General features: G+C 41.9%; 1 protein-coding gene across 1 annotated transcript in view; it reads left to right on the top strand.

Annotated features, from left to right (window-relative positions):
- Positions 1-13,746, top strand: part of ELAPOR2 (endosome-lysosome associated apoptosis and autophagy regulator family member 2) — a 185,788-nt gene that overhangs the window by 36,494 nt on the left and 135,548 nt on the right. Inside the window, exon 2 of the mRNA XM_069765167.1 lies at positions 11,343-11,463. Within this exon, the coding sequence (XP_069621268.1) occupies positions 11,343-11,463 (121 nt within the window). The remainder of the gene's footprint in view (positions 1-11,342; positions 11,464-13,746) is intronic.

The raw sequence follows: 13,746 nt of genomic DNA, 5'->3' as shown, positions 1-13,746 counted from the left end.
TAGGCACCTTAATGGCTCTTCAAATGTAACAGGGTTCCTGTCATCTTTTAGCCAAATTTGCGTCCCAAAATTAAAATATTACTCCATATGTTCTGAGTCCTGCCATTTGTCCAGAGTTTTTTGACTAAATGTGGGGTATCGCTGCATTTGTAAGAAAAGTCAGTAACAAACTGTGTGGTCCACTTTTTGGTTTTACCTTTTTTTTTTTTTTTTTGGGGGGAGCCCCCTCTGCATTTTGATTGGTGTTCCTGCAACATCAGTGCGGGCGCCCGATCTTGCCATGGTGACAAGAGGTCATCAGCAGGCACTATCAAGTTAGTTAGATCCTGCACAGTGCAAGATCTAACTTGTGTCTGCAGGGCTGACAGCTCTAATGCATTGCATTTCTGGTACATTGCAATGCATTAGAACTGCGATCAAACTGCAGAAAGTGAAAGTCCCAGGGACTTAGTAAGAAAGTAACAATAAAGTTGTAAAATATTTGAAAAATATTTTTAAAAAATCCCAAAATAATTAAAAAATTTTAAAATATATAATGCCCTTAAATACATATTTTTATGAAAAAAATAACAAATAAACAAAACAGTACACATATTTTTCATCATACCGCTGAACAAAAAGTGGAATAAAAAACAATCAAAAAGACAAATATCAATAAAAATGGAATCACTGAAAACATCATCTTGTCCCGCCAAAAACAAGCTGCCATACAGCTCAATCAGAAAAATAAAAAAGCTATAGCTCTCAGAATAAAACAATGCAAAAATTATTTCTTCTATAAAATATTTTTTATTGCATTAAAGTGCCAAACCACAAAAAATGATCTAAATGGGATATCACTGTAATCGTACTGACCCACAGAATAAAGCTGCCTTATCAATTTTCCCACACGCAGAACGGCATAACCCCCCCCCCCAAAAAAAAAAGAGCAATTCCTGAATTGCTTGTGCTTGTACTTTTTACATCCCAAAAATTGGAATAGAAAGCGATAAAAAATGTTACGTGCCCAAAAATGGTACCAATGAGAACTTCAACTCATCCCGTAAAAAACAAGCCATCACTTGACTGTCGGTAGAAATATGGAAAAATTATAGCTCTCAAAATATAGCGATGCAAAAGCGTCTTTTAGTGTGTGACAGCAGCCAAACATAAAAACCGATATGAATCTGGTAGTGCTGTAATCGACCCGACCTGAAGAATAGAGTCGTCTAATCAGGCAGCACGGTGGCTCAGTGGTTAGCACTGCAGCCTTGCAGAGCTGGAGTTCTGGGTTCTATTCACACCTTGGAAAACATCTGCAAGTATGTTCTCCCCGTGTTTGCGTGGGTTTCTTCCGGGTACTCCGGTTTCCTCCCACATTCCAAAACATCTGCAAGTATGTTCTCCCCGTATTTGCGTGGGTTTCTTCCGGGTACTCCGGTTTCCTCCCACATTCCAAAGACATACTGATAGGGAATTTAGATTGTGAGCCCCAACGGAGACAGTGATGATAATGTGTGCAACCTGTAAAGCGCTGTGGAATATGTTAGCGCTATATAAAAATAAAGATTATTATACTGTACAAGGAACGGCGTAAAAAATTAGTAAAAACAATTCTTCACCTGCTAGAGATTTTATCATTCTGTCTCTCAAAGATCGCAGTAATGCTCGATGCATATTTATCCTGCGCTCTATACTGAGCGATTACATCGGGGTGTCCTTGTAAATCTCTGAAATACGGGATTCAGACGGAACCCCTGGTGGAAGATTCCCTATAATGAGGCAGATGGAGGCACTGTGGACGCTGTTGGGACTATGCTCCGGCCGTGTCCGTTTTTTAGGTTTGCATAAAAGTACGGTCGGCCACAGTTTTTGTTCAATTCTGAAAACAAAGAAACAGATGAACAGAGGCCAGATGGAGTCCAGAGTAACTCTGCTGCCTCATTATAATGAATGGATTCCTCAGCGTTTCATCTGAATCACATCACTCAGAGATTTAGATAGAAACCTGATGTAAGGGCTCAGCGTAGAGCTAAATAAATGAGATAAATGAGATCTTAAATGTTATGTAAAATGTTCCTAACAAAAGCTTCAAATCAATCCACAAAAAAAAGCAAGTCCCCACTCGGGTCTATCAGCAGTCAATGGAAATATAGGGGGCTTCCACGTTACTGATAGTATAAAGGCTATGGAAAAGCAAAATGGCTCCTCACCCCCAAAAAGAAATTCTGCTAATTCTGTGCTACCAAACCCAAATGCTGCCTTCCATTTGAGCCCCTCAGTGCCTAAACTGCATTTAGCATCCACATGTTTGGCATTTCTGTAGCGATGAGTGCATACTTAATGTATGGGCGCATGTCTCAAAAAGCATGAGATGGGCACCACAATGTACTGGTCATTACAACTTCTTTGTCACTGCAACAGCAGTTTGCAATTTTCACGCAGCAACATCCACTGCTGCTTGTTTCTGGAAAACACCCATGGAGTAAAAATCATCACTACACCTGTACATAAATTCTCAACAGGGGTATAATTCCCAAAGTGAGGCCATTTGAAGGGGAATTCTGCACTTCTAGCACTTAAGGGCTCTGTATATGGAGTCCACAAACTATTCTAGGAAAATCTGTGCTACAGGAGGCAAATAGCACTCTGTTGCTCCTCAGTTTTGCCGTATGGCTAAGCGGTACTATAAAGCCACATATGGGTTATTTCTACAATTGAAAAAATTTTGGGACAAATTTTGGTGCCATTTTGCTGAAAATGTAATATCTGGAGCTAAAACTAAATTTTGGTGGCAAAAATTCTGAGAAGTGACATTGCACCCTCAAACCAGTCCAGAAAAATCTTAATTCCAATATGGCTCTTATTTCCTTCTGACTTTTGCACTGTACCTCAAAAGTAGTTTTCAACCATTTATGGGGTATCGGTATACTCAGGTGGATTTGCACAGCAAATTTTGTGGTCCATTTTGTCCTGTTTCCCTCAATAAAATACAAAATTTGGAAATAAAAAAAAACATGTTTGTGGAAATTTTTTTTTTTTTATGGGTCTACGTTATAAACTTCTGTGAAGCACCTGGAGGTTCAAGGTGCTCACCAAACATCTAGATACATTCCTTGAGAGGTCTAGTTTACAAAATGGGGTAAATTATGAGAGGTTTAAACTTTTTAGACACATTATGGGCTCTGCAAACGTGACATGACACCCACAGACCATTCCATCAAAAAGTCAACCCTTCGTTTCTGAGGCCTGTCGTGTGCCCAAACAGTAGTTTTCCCTCACATGGAGTATTGGCATACTCAGGAGAGATTGCACAACAAATTTTGGGAGTCCGTTTTCTCCTGTTACTCTTGTCAAAAAGCAAAATTTTCTGGGAAAAATGTGATTTATTTGGTGGCAATGGTGTGTGGATTCCTGTTGTGAGTTCCGTTCTGGAGCTTCCTCCTGTGGTTGCTAATGGTATTTTTGCGAGTTCTGCCCTTGGGCTCCCTCTGGTGGTTTCAAGTGGAACTGCTGCTCCGTTAGGTAGCTGTGGCAGCTGCCTTCACTAATCGCCTTGCCTGGGTTTGTTATTTAAACCTGCTCTGGGCCTTAGTCCATGCCTGCTGTCAATGTTCTTGGTTGAATTTGATTCTTCCCTTGGATTTCTCATATGGCCAGTCCTTGTCTGCAAAAGATAAGTTTTGCTAGTTTTGTTTGTCCATTTGTTTGGACTCTATTGCTTTGCATTTTGTCTCTTTTGTCCAGCTTGTCACTATGTCTTATTCAGGCTAGCTGGAAGCTCTGGAAAAGCAGATTTGCCCCTCCACACCGTGAGTCGGTGTGGAGTTCATTTTTGTAAACTCTGCGTGGATTTTTTAGTTTTTAATACTGACCGCACAGTATCCTTTGTTCTCTGTCTATCTAGTTTAGTTTTGGCCTCCCTTTGCTGAAATCTAATTTCATTTCTGTGTTCGGCATTTCCCTCTCCTTTCACAGTCTATATTTGTGGGGGGCTGTCTTTCCTTTTGGGGGTTTCTCTGAGGCAAGATAGCTTTCTATTTCCTTCTTTAGGGGTAGTTATATTTGAGGCTGTGATGAGGTGTCTAGGGAGTGTCAGGAACATCCCACGGCTATTTCTAGTTGTGTTGTTAGGATTAGGGACTGCGGTCAGTAGAGATATCACCTTCTCAGAGCTCGTTCCATGTTGTGTTTTAGCCACCAGGTCATCTCAGTGTGGCCTCTTAACCACCAGGTCATAACAGATTCCACTGGTAAGTGAGATCAGCGGCTCTTTAAACACGACATGGCGTCCGCTAATTATTCCAGCAAATTTTGCATTCAAAAAGTCAAATGGCTCTCTTTCCCTTTCCAAGCCCTGCCGAGAGCCCAAACAGTGGTTTTCCCCCATATGGAGTATGAGCATGCTCAGAAGAAATTTTGGGGTCCATTTTTCCTGTTACATTTGCGAAAATAAAATATTTTGGTCTAGTTCTTCTGCATTCTAAAAATTCCTGTGAAGCACCTGAAGGTTTAATAACTTCTTTAATGTGGTTTTTGAGCACTTTGTAGGGTGCAGTTTTTAGAATGGTGTCATATTTGGGTATTTTCTGTCATATAGGCTTCTCAAAGTCACTTCAACTGTAATGTGGTCACTATCATGGAGTACAATATGTCACAAGAAAACAGTCTCAGAATCAGTGGGATCTGTTGAAGCTTTCCAGAGTTACCACATAAAGTAACATTGGTCAGAATTGTAAAATTTGGCTTAGGCTACTTTCACACTAGCGTCGTACGACGCACGTCGCAATGCGTCGTTTTGCAGAAAAAAACGCATTTTGCAAATTTGTCCGCAGGATGCTTTTTTCTCCATAGGCTTGTATTAGTGGTTGCGTCGTTTTGTGGCCGACCGTCGGCACCAAAAAACGTTGCATGTTACGTTTTTTGATGTGTTGTGTCCGCCATTTCTGTCCGTGCATGCGTGGCTGGAACTCCGCCACCTCCTCCCCGGAGCTCACAATGGGGCAGCGGATGCGTTGTAAAACTGCATCCGCTGCCCCCGTTGTGCAGCGCTAGCACAGCATGCATCGGTACGTCGCCACGACGCATTGCATCGTGCGTCGTACGACGCTAGTGTGAAAGTAACCTTAGTCATGAAGGTGCAAAGACGCTTTGGGGCTTTCCGTCAATCTCCACCCCTTTCTTCTTTGATTGATAGCTCTGGCTTTATAGAGCCAGAGAAGGGTGGAGACAGAAAATGAGCAGGTGGGAAAGTGTAGTTAATTAAAGGGAACCTGTCACCCCGTTTTTTCAGTATGAGATAAAAATACTGTTAAATAGGACCTGAGCTGTGCGTTACAATAGTGTATTTTGTGTACCCTGATTCCCCACCTATGGTGCCGAAATACCTCACCAAAGTCGCCATTTTCGCCTGTCAATCAGGCTGGTCTGGTCATATGGGTGTGGTGACATTGCTGTTTCTTCCCCCAGATCTTGCATATCTTTCCGTTGGTGGCGTAGTGGTTTGCGCATGCCCAACTGCTGAATCCACTGCACAGGTGAAGAAAAAACGCGCGATCGGCGCTATTTCCCTGGTGATCGGTGGGGGCAGCGATCTTAATGAGGCCGCGCATGCGCAGATGGAGTCCTCTGCTGCCTGGGGCTTCAGGAAAACGCTGCGGATTAAAAGAAGTAGCATGTCACTTCTGTCTTCTTCTTTTTTGTGAATCTGCAGCGTTTTTGTACCCATTCCATTATAGAAAACCATAGGGGTAAAAAACGCAGCAAATCCGCAAGAAAACCGCAGCAAAAACGCCCAAAAAACGCTGCGGAACAGCACAAAAAAACGCGTCAAATCCGCAGGTGCGTTTTCTGCCAGGAGAGGCAGAATCCGCACCAGAAATTCCTAAGCCTAATCTGCAACGTGTGCACATAGCCCCATTGTTTGCTGAGAGAGTCCCTTTAACTCATTTCCAACATCGGGTGTAATAATACGCTGATGTCGGACATCCCCCCTTTGATGTGGGCTCCTGCGGTGAGCCCACATCTTTCCTGGCACGTCAGCTGTTTTGAACAGCTGACATGTGCCAGGAACAGCCGCTGGTGGAATCGTGATCGACCAGTGGCTATTAACTAGTGCTGAGCGAATATCCTCATTACTTGAGATTTCTCGAGCATGCTCGGGGGTTCTCCGAGTATTTTTTAGTGCTTGGAGAGTTAGGCTATGTGCATACGTTGCGGATTAGGCTTAGGAATTTCTGGTGCGGATTCTGCCTCTCCTGGCAGAAAACGCACCTGCGGATTTGTCGCGTTTTTGTGCAGTTCCGCAGCGTTTCTTGTGCGTTTTTGCTGCGGTTTTCTTGCGGATTTGCTGCGTTTTTTACCTCTGTGGTTTTCCAAAAAATGGAGACGCTATGGGTATCGTAACATGGCACAATTTATTTATTTTTTTTAACTTTGCAATTTTTTTTCACCACTTAAATAAAAAAGAACCTAGAAATGTTGGATGTCTATGTCGTAATGACCTGGAGAATCATAATGGCAGGTCAGTTTTAGCAATTAATGAACATAGTAAAAAAGCAAAACAAAAAAAAATTGTGAAATTGTACTTTTGATGCAATTTCACCACACTTGGAATTTTGTTTCCGACGTGATATGTTAAAACCAATGGTGTTGTTCAAAAGTACAACTCGTCCCGCAAAAAAACAAGCCCTCACATGGCCATATTGACCAAAAAATAAAAAAAAGATGGCTCTGGGATGGAGGGGAGCAAAAAACGAAAACGTAAAAACGAAAATACCTCCTGTCATGGAGGGGTTAAAGAAGCAAACCCATGTAATGTAGCGTGAGGGTGTTAATATACTCACCTACCGCCGCTTTCTCAAGTATTCAGCGTTGTTCCGTCTTGTTGTCACTGTGATGCCACTGCTCTTCAGACTATCCGGCTCACTTTATGCTCTATGCGTTATGCGTGAACTGGAAGTGGCTTTTCCAATGTAAGTCTATGGAGCCTCTTTCTGACCCAGAGAGTCTAAAGAGCAGTGACGTAACTTAAAAGAGGATCGGATCGGCGCTGGATCCCGGAGAACATGGTAGCGGGTGAGCATATTTACATTCTTACAATACAGTACATACGCATATGCCCAGATTTAGGGCGAAAAAAGGTTCATGGGAGTGCAGAAGTGTGTTTTTGTTATAATTTACACCACATTTGTGATGTAAATTATAGGGAATTATCTCTTGTCACTCTAGACTACTCCTCCTTTCATCTAAGCGCAATTCACTTTTCAAAAAGTTTGGTTTAAGGACAAAAAAAGTCACAAAATGTAAAAAATGAGTGACTTTTTAACCCCGGTCTTTTTGAAAAATGAGTGACTTTTTAGCGCCTCTCTTTTTGGAATCTCTTGTGACTGAGACAGAGAAGCCTTGGTGCAGCCAGTTTGTATGGAGTGAATGTCAATTAAGTTCTAAAGCAAACTAATGTGTGCTTTATGTGTGCACACATCAGCAGATAAGACTTCTATTTGTGGGGTTTGCTGTTTGAATAGGAAGGGTGTAACAAGACATCATTCAGGCTTATGTAGCTGCAGTGATAAGGAGGCCAGCCAAACACATGCACACAGCTGTTATTAACCAGGTATTGCCCATGCCCCCACCAGAATTTGTATAGGGCAAATGTTAATAGCAGGATCACGTATTTTTGTTATTTGTTATTTTGGGGGGTTTGAATGTTTTACTCGAGAACTTATTCCATTTGTCTTTTCCAAGTGTAACTGCAAAATCTTTACAATTACAATAGAAATAATATGATATAAATGGTCAGTTCGTGTCAATCGATCCATAATGGGCTTTTAGTACACGTGCAGAATATACTGCGTTCCCTGCAGGCTGCGGTCCCGCGATCTGTGTCTCTTCATCAGTTTCCTGGTGATGAAATAAGTTTCCTGCATTATTACTTCACTGTCAATTCTACATTTCTTTCCATAAAACTGGAATTAGTTGTACACGCCTAAAATTTGTTCTGGCTTTTTCCTGTTTTCAATTGAAAATCACATTCAGCCATCAGCCCATTTTTTTTTTTTTACTATAATCCACAATTTAGGGCTTATTCAAATGTCAGTTTTTCATGTGCGAGTGCTATCCGTGATAATCTCTGGGGCTTCTCACATGTCAAATTTTATCCTTTGGCCGAGTGGTCTCTGCAAAATCACTTAGATGTGTCAATATTGATCCTGGTGTCGGGTCAAAATCGCCAATGCAGGTGTATTGTTTAATGAAAAAAATTTACAGCATTTGGATGCCATTTTTGTGCTGTCCATTTTTTACTGACTGTTAAATAGCAAATGTTTTTTCTCATCAGCGTAAAACTCTGACAGCACACTGATGAAAATCACTAATAAAACTCAGTCCATTTTATTTCGTATGTCAAAAAAACTGACATCTGAATGGCCCCTAATTAATACTCTTCTCTCTAGTAATAGTTTTATCACTATTTCTATTAGGCCGGGGTCACACTTATGAGTGTGATGAGAGAAAATCGCACGAGTCTCTGACATCAATACCCGAGACTGCCGCCGGCACTCGGGACCGGAGAGTTCAGCTGCATGTTCCGATCCCGAGTGCCGGCGGCAGTGCTGGGTATTGATGTCAGAGACTCGCGCGATTTTCTCTCATCACACTCGCAAGTGTGACCCCGGCCTTAAAGAAGCACTCCTCCTCCCATCAAAACTTTTATCCCATTAATATATTGCAATCATCATATTATATAGCACTGTGTACTTACAATTGCTCATTTTGTCCTTCTACCCAGTTAATTCTTCTCTTTTCTATTAGGTTTATGACATCACTTGATTACAAACTGACTAGCTGAATCTTTCTAAGCTCTATGTGAAAACAGGAGGTCAATTTTCCCTGTATGAGTCACTGCAAAACTCGCTGACAGGGGAGGAGGCAGCAGCTGGGTCAGGAGTTGAAGAAGGGAATGATAAATGCAGGGACAAGGGACTTCCTGTTTCTACATAGAGGAGAAAAAAAAGAGAAGAATTAGCTGAGTAGAAAAGCAAAAGGAACAATTGTAAGTACATAGTGCTATATAATATGATGATTGCAATATACTAAGAGGATAAACACTTTTATGGAAGGGCTTCTTCAAGCCTAGTTCAGACATCCGTGAACCATGTGCATGTTCTATAAATGATTTTCACCATTATAGTCTATGGTGCTACTCACATGGAGACTGTGTTCTTGCATACAAGAAAAACACTAACGGTAAAAATTGACACGCTGCTCAAAACTAATGAAAGTCAAACTCTTTTTTGCATACTTGAAAAATGACTGATGTCTGAAACAGGTCTAATGCAGTGTGTATCTGGACTTCTCCACCATGCCATAGAGAAATGTTCCCCAACTCCAGTCCTCAAGAACCGCCAACGGATCAAGTTCTCAGGATTTCTTTAGTATTGCACAGGTGATATTTCCATTTCTTGTGCCATACTAAATAAATCCTGAAAACATGAGCTGGTGGTGACTCTTTAGGGCTGGAGTTGGCGAACACTGCTGTAGAGAATGTAAATATTCCTCTTGAGATAGCGTCCGGCCTGTTGAGGTGACTACTCCTTAGTTCATTGGTTTGCATTAATCTGAAAGTTTTCCAGAGATTTAATCTGGATTGCCAGTTTAGGTAGAGTTTATAATATCCTATGCAATAACCCATGTAGAAATGGGACAAAGCAATTAATCTGCCTTTGATTTTGTTCTGACGGGAACATGGAGTTCTTATTATATCTGTATGGTCATATATCTAAATTAGAGATAAAGGAAAGCACCTAGTAAAATATCTAGATAAATTACGGTTTAGTTTACTGGGAGCACTGGGTTTCATCCCAAAAGTGGTCAGACTGTTGTCTTAAAGGGAACCTGTCACCTGAATTTGGCGGGACTGGTTTTGGGTCATATGGGCGGAGTTTTCGGGTGTTTGATTCACCCTTTCCTTACCCGCTGGCTGCATGCTGGCTGCAATATTGGATTGAAGTTCATTCTCTGTCCTCCATAGTACACGCCTGCACAAGGCAAGATTGCTTTGCGCAGGCGTGTACTATGGAGGACAGAGAATGAACTTCAATCCAATATTGCAGCCAGCATGCAGCCAGCGGGTAAGGAAAGGGTGAATCAAACACCCGAAAACTCCGCCCATATGACCCAAAACCAGTCCCGCCAAATTCAGGTGACAGAGTCCCTTTAAGGCTAAATTACGTTTATCTTTAATGCGATCCTAGCAGTCGGGCGTTTTACATTTTTTCTACACCAATCTTTGGGCATGTGTGATACTAGTGACATCTTTTGGATCTTTTTCATAGTTGTGATATTTGCAGACACGGCTTTGGCTTCCGCTGACTGCATAGTCACTCAGAGACAGTCAGACTGTAGCTCAATCATTTGGAACAAGTCCGTGCGTTGCTGGCCATTTATTTCCTACTCTGTTACTCATCAACTGAAAACGCAGCCAAATATATTTTCTGGTGCCCGACTTGCAAAAATATTTCCTTATTATGGCCAGATCATACTTTTCTCATATTAGAGAAAAGAATTGGATCCTTAACTCTAAGGCTATGTGCACACGTCAGTATTTTCTGTAGAATTTTCCTGAACAAAACCGGACTTTTTCTGCAGGAAATCCGTATGCATTTTTTCGCGTTTTTTTCCGGAGCTTTCCCAATGCAATTAGATAGCGGTAAAAACGCGAGAAAATCTGCAAAATTAATGAACACGCTGCGTTTTTTACCACGATATATGCACAAAAATTGCGGAATGCATTGTATATGATGGGATGCATATGTATGCGTTTTTAAGCGTTTTTATAGCGAAAAAACGCAAAAAATCCTGAGCGTGGGCGCGCAGCCTTATTGTATTGTCATACATGTGAATCATATTGCATCTGGGGTTTTTTTTTATGTTTTTTTTTTTTTGCAGAAAACAAATCACATGATCATCCTACACCCCCATGTCTTTAAAAACAAAAATCCATTATTTTAAGGCCTCAAACATATGTAATATGTATATGTAAGAAACATGGATATACATACTTTAAAATGCATCACCGGTAGTGTGACAACTGATATATTTTTTGGTTTATAACATAATATTGTTAAATGTAACAAAAACCTGGTTGGAAACAGGTAAAAAAGTGACATGTTTTATAATGTACCCATGACTAAATGCCAAACTGTATATTGGTTGTAGAAGATAATGTGGCAGTAAAATAAGGACTTGATAAATAACGGAGTGCTTCTGTTTCCATAGTATTATTTGTACTCGTTGGACTTCTTCATATACTTGTCTGTTAGCATACTGTGCTGCTATAACCACAATATGATTGGATTTTTCAGGGGGACTATCATTATGAATACACAGAATGTGACAGCACTGGATCTAGGTGGAGAGTTGCTATACCAAATTCAGAAAAACAATGCGTTGGATTGCCAGATCCAGTGAAAGGAAAAGATTGCAGTAAGTAGACCGAAACGTCAGTCTGTAAAATTAAAAATTCTATATAAAAATTATTTGTATTGTACTGTATTAATAGGAACATGTTATGTCCAGAAAAGTAGTTTACCTGCAGATATAGGGTTAATCTGCACGTAAATAGCACTAAGATTATGTTAAGTTTCTTTAATGGAGCAGTGATTACAGGGAGAATATTTGCTTATATTCTCACTGTAGACACTTCCTTCAAATCATCAGCGTGATACAGGGAGCTGTTACAGTCACCACTCATTGCACTGTCAGCAATGGCATAGCAAGAGTTCAATGGGCCCTGGTGTGAAAATTTGGACCTGGACTCCCACCTGCATGTTGGTCAGATGTATTGGCCCTTGTAGCACTCTAAATCCTTTAACCTTCGTCCGGCTGAGTAGGTACAATTGTAACTATTCCGTTTTAAAATTGCAATAACTTTTTTTTTTCGAAAAGCCGAAGAGGGCTGAAATTTGGTGACATCTCTGCAGTTTTGGTCCAGAATATATTGGCCAAATTTCAATAAAATATATATGAAGGTACAATTGTACCTCTGCAGCCTGTTAACGTTGTAAAATTATGCAGCCTGATGAAGGTTAAAGACATTCTACACCTGCTGGAGCTAATAACAGTGACAGCAGGAGCTGCTGATGGGAGTATTCATCAGCCAGCTCCTGCGTTGTAAATAAATAATGAAAAAAAAAACGGCGTGGGTTCCCCTCTATTTTCTATAACCAGCTAGGCAAAACTCACAGATAGGGCTGCAACCCTCAGCTGTCAGCTTCAGCAAGGCTGGTTATCGAGAATAGAGAGGTCCCCATGCTGTTTTTTTAATTATTTAAATAACTATTTAAAAAAAGGCATGGGGTGCCCCCCATTTATAACAACCAACCTTGCTAAAGCTGACAGCTGGTATTCTCAAGTTGGTAACGGGCCATTAATATAGGCCCCTCCCAGCCTAAAAATAGCAGTCTGCAGCCGCCCAGACAAGGCACATCTATTAGGTGCTCCAATTCTGGCACTTTGCCCGGCTCTTCCCACTTGCTCTGTAGTGGTGGCAAGTGAGGCTTGTATTTGTGAGGTTGATGTAATGTCAGGTGACATCAAGCCCACGGATTAATAATGGAGAGGTGCTATAAGACACCTATCCATTACTAATCCTATAGTTACATGGTAAATAAAGACACAGCCAGAATAAAGAATTTTATTATAAATAAAACAAACACAGTTTTCCATTTTTATTTAAAAATAACAAACACAGTTAGGCTAGTTTCACACTAGCGTTTGCCTGATCTGCGGCGGGCTGCGGACTTCCTCCGTGAAGCCCTGCCCTCGGCCGCACCTCCGCCTCTAGCTCCGCCTACTTCTGCATGCAGACCGCATGCGGCCTGCGTACCTTTAACATTAGGTACGCAGGTAGTGCGGCTGTATGCGGATGCTGCCGCATGCGTCGTTTTGACGATGCGGAAAAAAAAATGTTACAGGCTGCGTCCTACGCTGGTCGCCGCATCGAAAACGACGCATGCAGCAGCATCCGCATACAGCCGCACGACCTGCGTACCTAATGTTAAAGATAGGTACGCAGGCCGCTTGCGGGCCGCATGCAGAAGTAGGCGGAGCTAGCGGCGGGGGTGCGGCCGAGAGCGGGGCTTCATGGAGGAAGTCCGCAGCACGCCGCAGATCAGGTAAACGCTAATGTGAAACCGGCCTTATACTCACCAAACTCCTAATTCCACCGAAGCCCTTGTCTCCTGTAATAAACCAAAAATAAAAAAACAGCAATATCCCTCACCTCTTCGTAGTTCTGTCCCATGCCATAATCCATGTCTGGCGGATAAATAGTTTTCAGCATGGATGGTGCTAAGATGCGACCGTCTAGGCTGAGAACCACTGGTGAATGAGAAGCCGCGAGCGCAGCATCATTGACCAGCGGTGACATCATCGTGGTTACCGCTGGTCAGTGAGGCTGCGTTCCCAGCAGGGCTGAACTGAGGTAACCTCAGCACCGTGCGAAAAAGCCAGTGATGAGGTCACCGCAGTTCAAGCTCAGTGTCTTCACAGCAGATCACTGTGAGAATTTTTCACAGTAATCTGCTGTGAAGACACTAAGCTTGAACTGCGGTGACCTCATCACTGGCTTTTCCCACAGTGCTGAGGCTGGTGGTCAAAAATGGGGGACCCCACGCCGTTTTAAAAAAATTCATTATTTAAAGAATTAAAAAATACAGCGTGGGGACCCCTCTATTCTTGATAACCAGCCTTGCTGAGGCTGAGAGC

This window comes from Ranitomeya imitator, chromosome 4 (genome assembly GCF_032444005.1).
Source record: "Ranitomeya imitator isolate aRanImi1 chromosome 4, aRanImi1.pri, whole genome shotgun sequence".
Lineage (NCBI taxonomy): Eukaryota > Metazoa > Chordata > Amphibia > Anura > Dendrobatidae > Ranitomeya > Ranitomeya imitator.
This window is presented reverse-complemented; position numbering and strand designations above follow the sequence as displayed.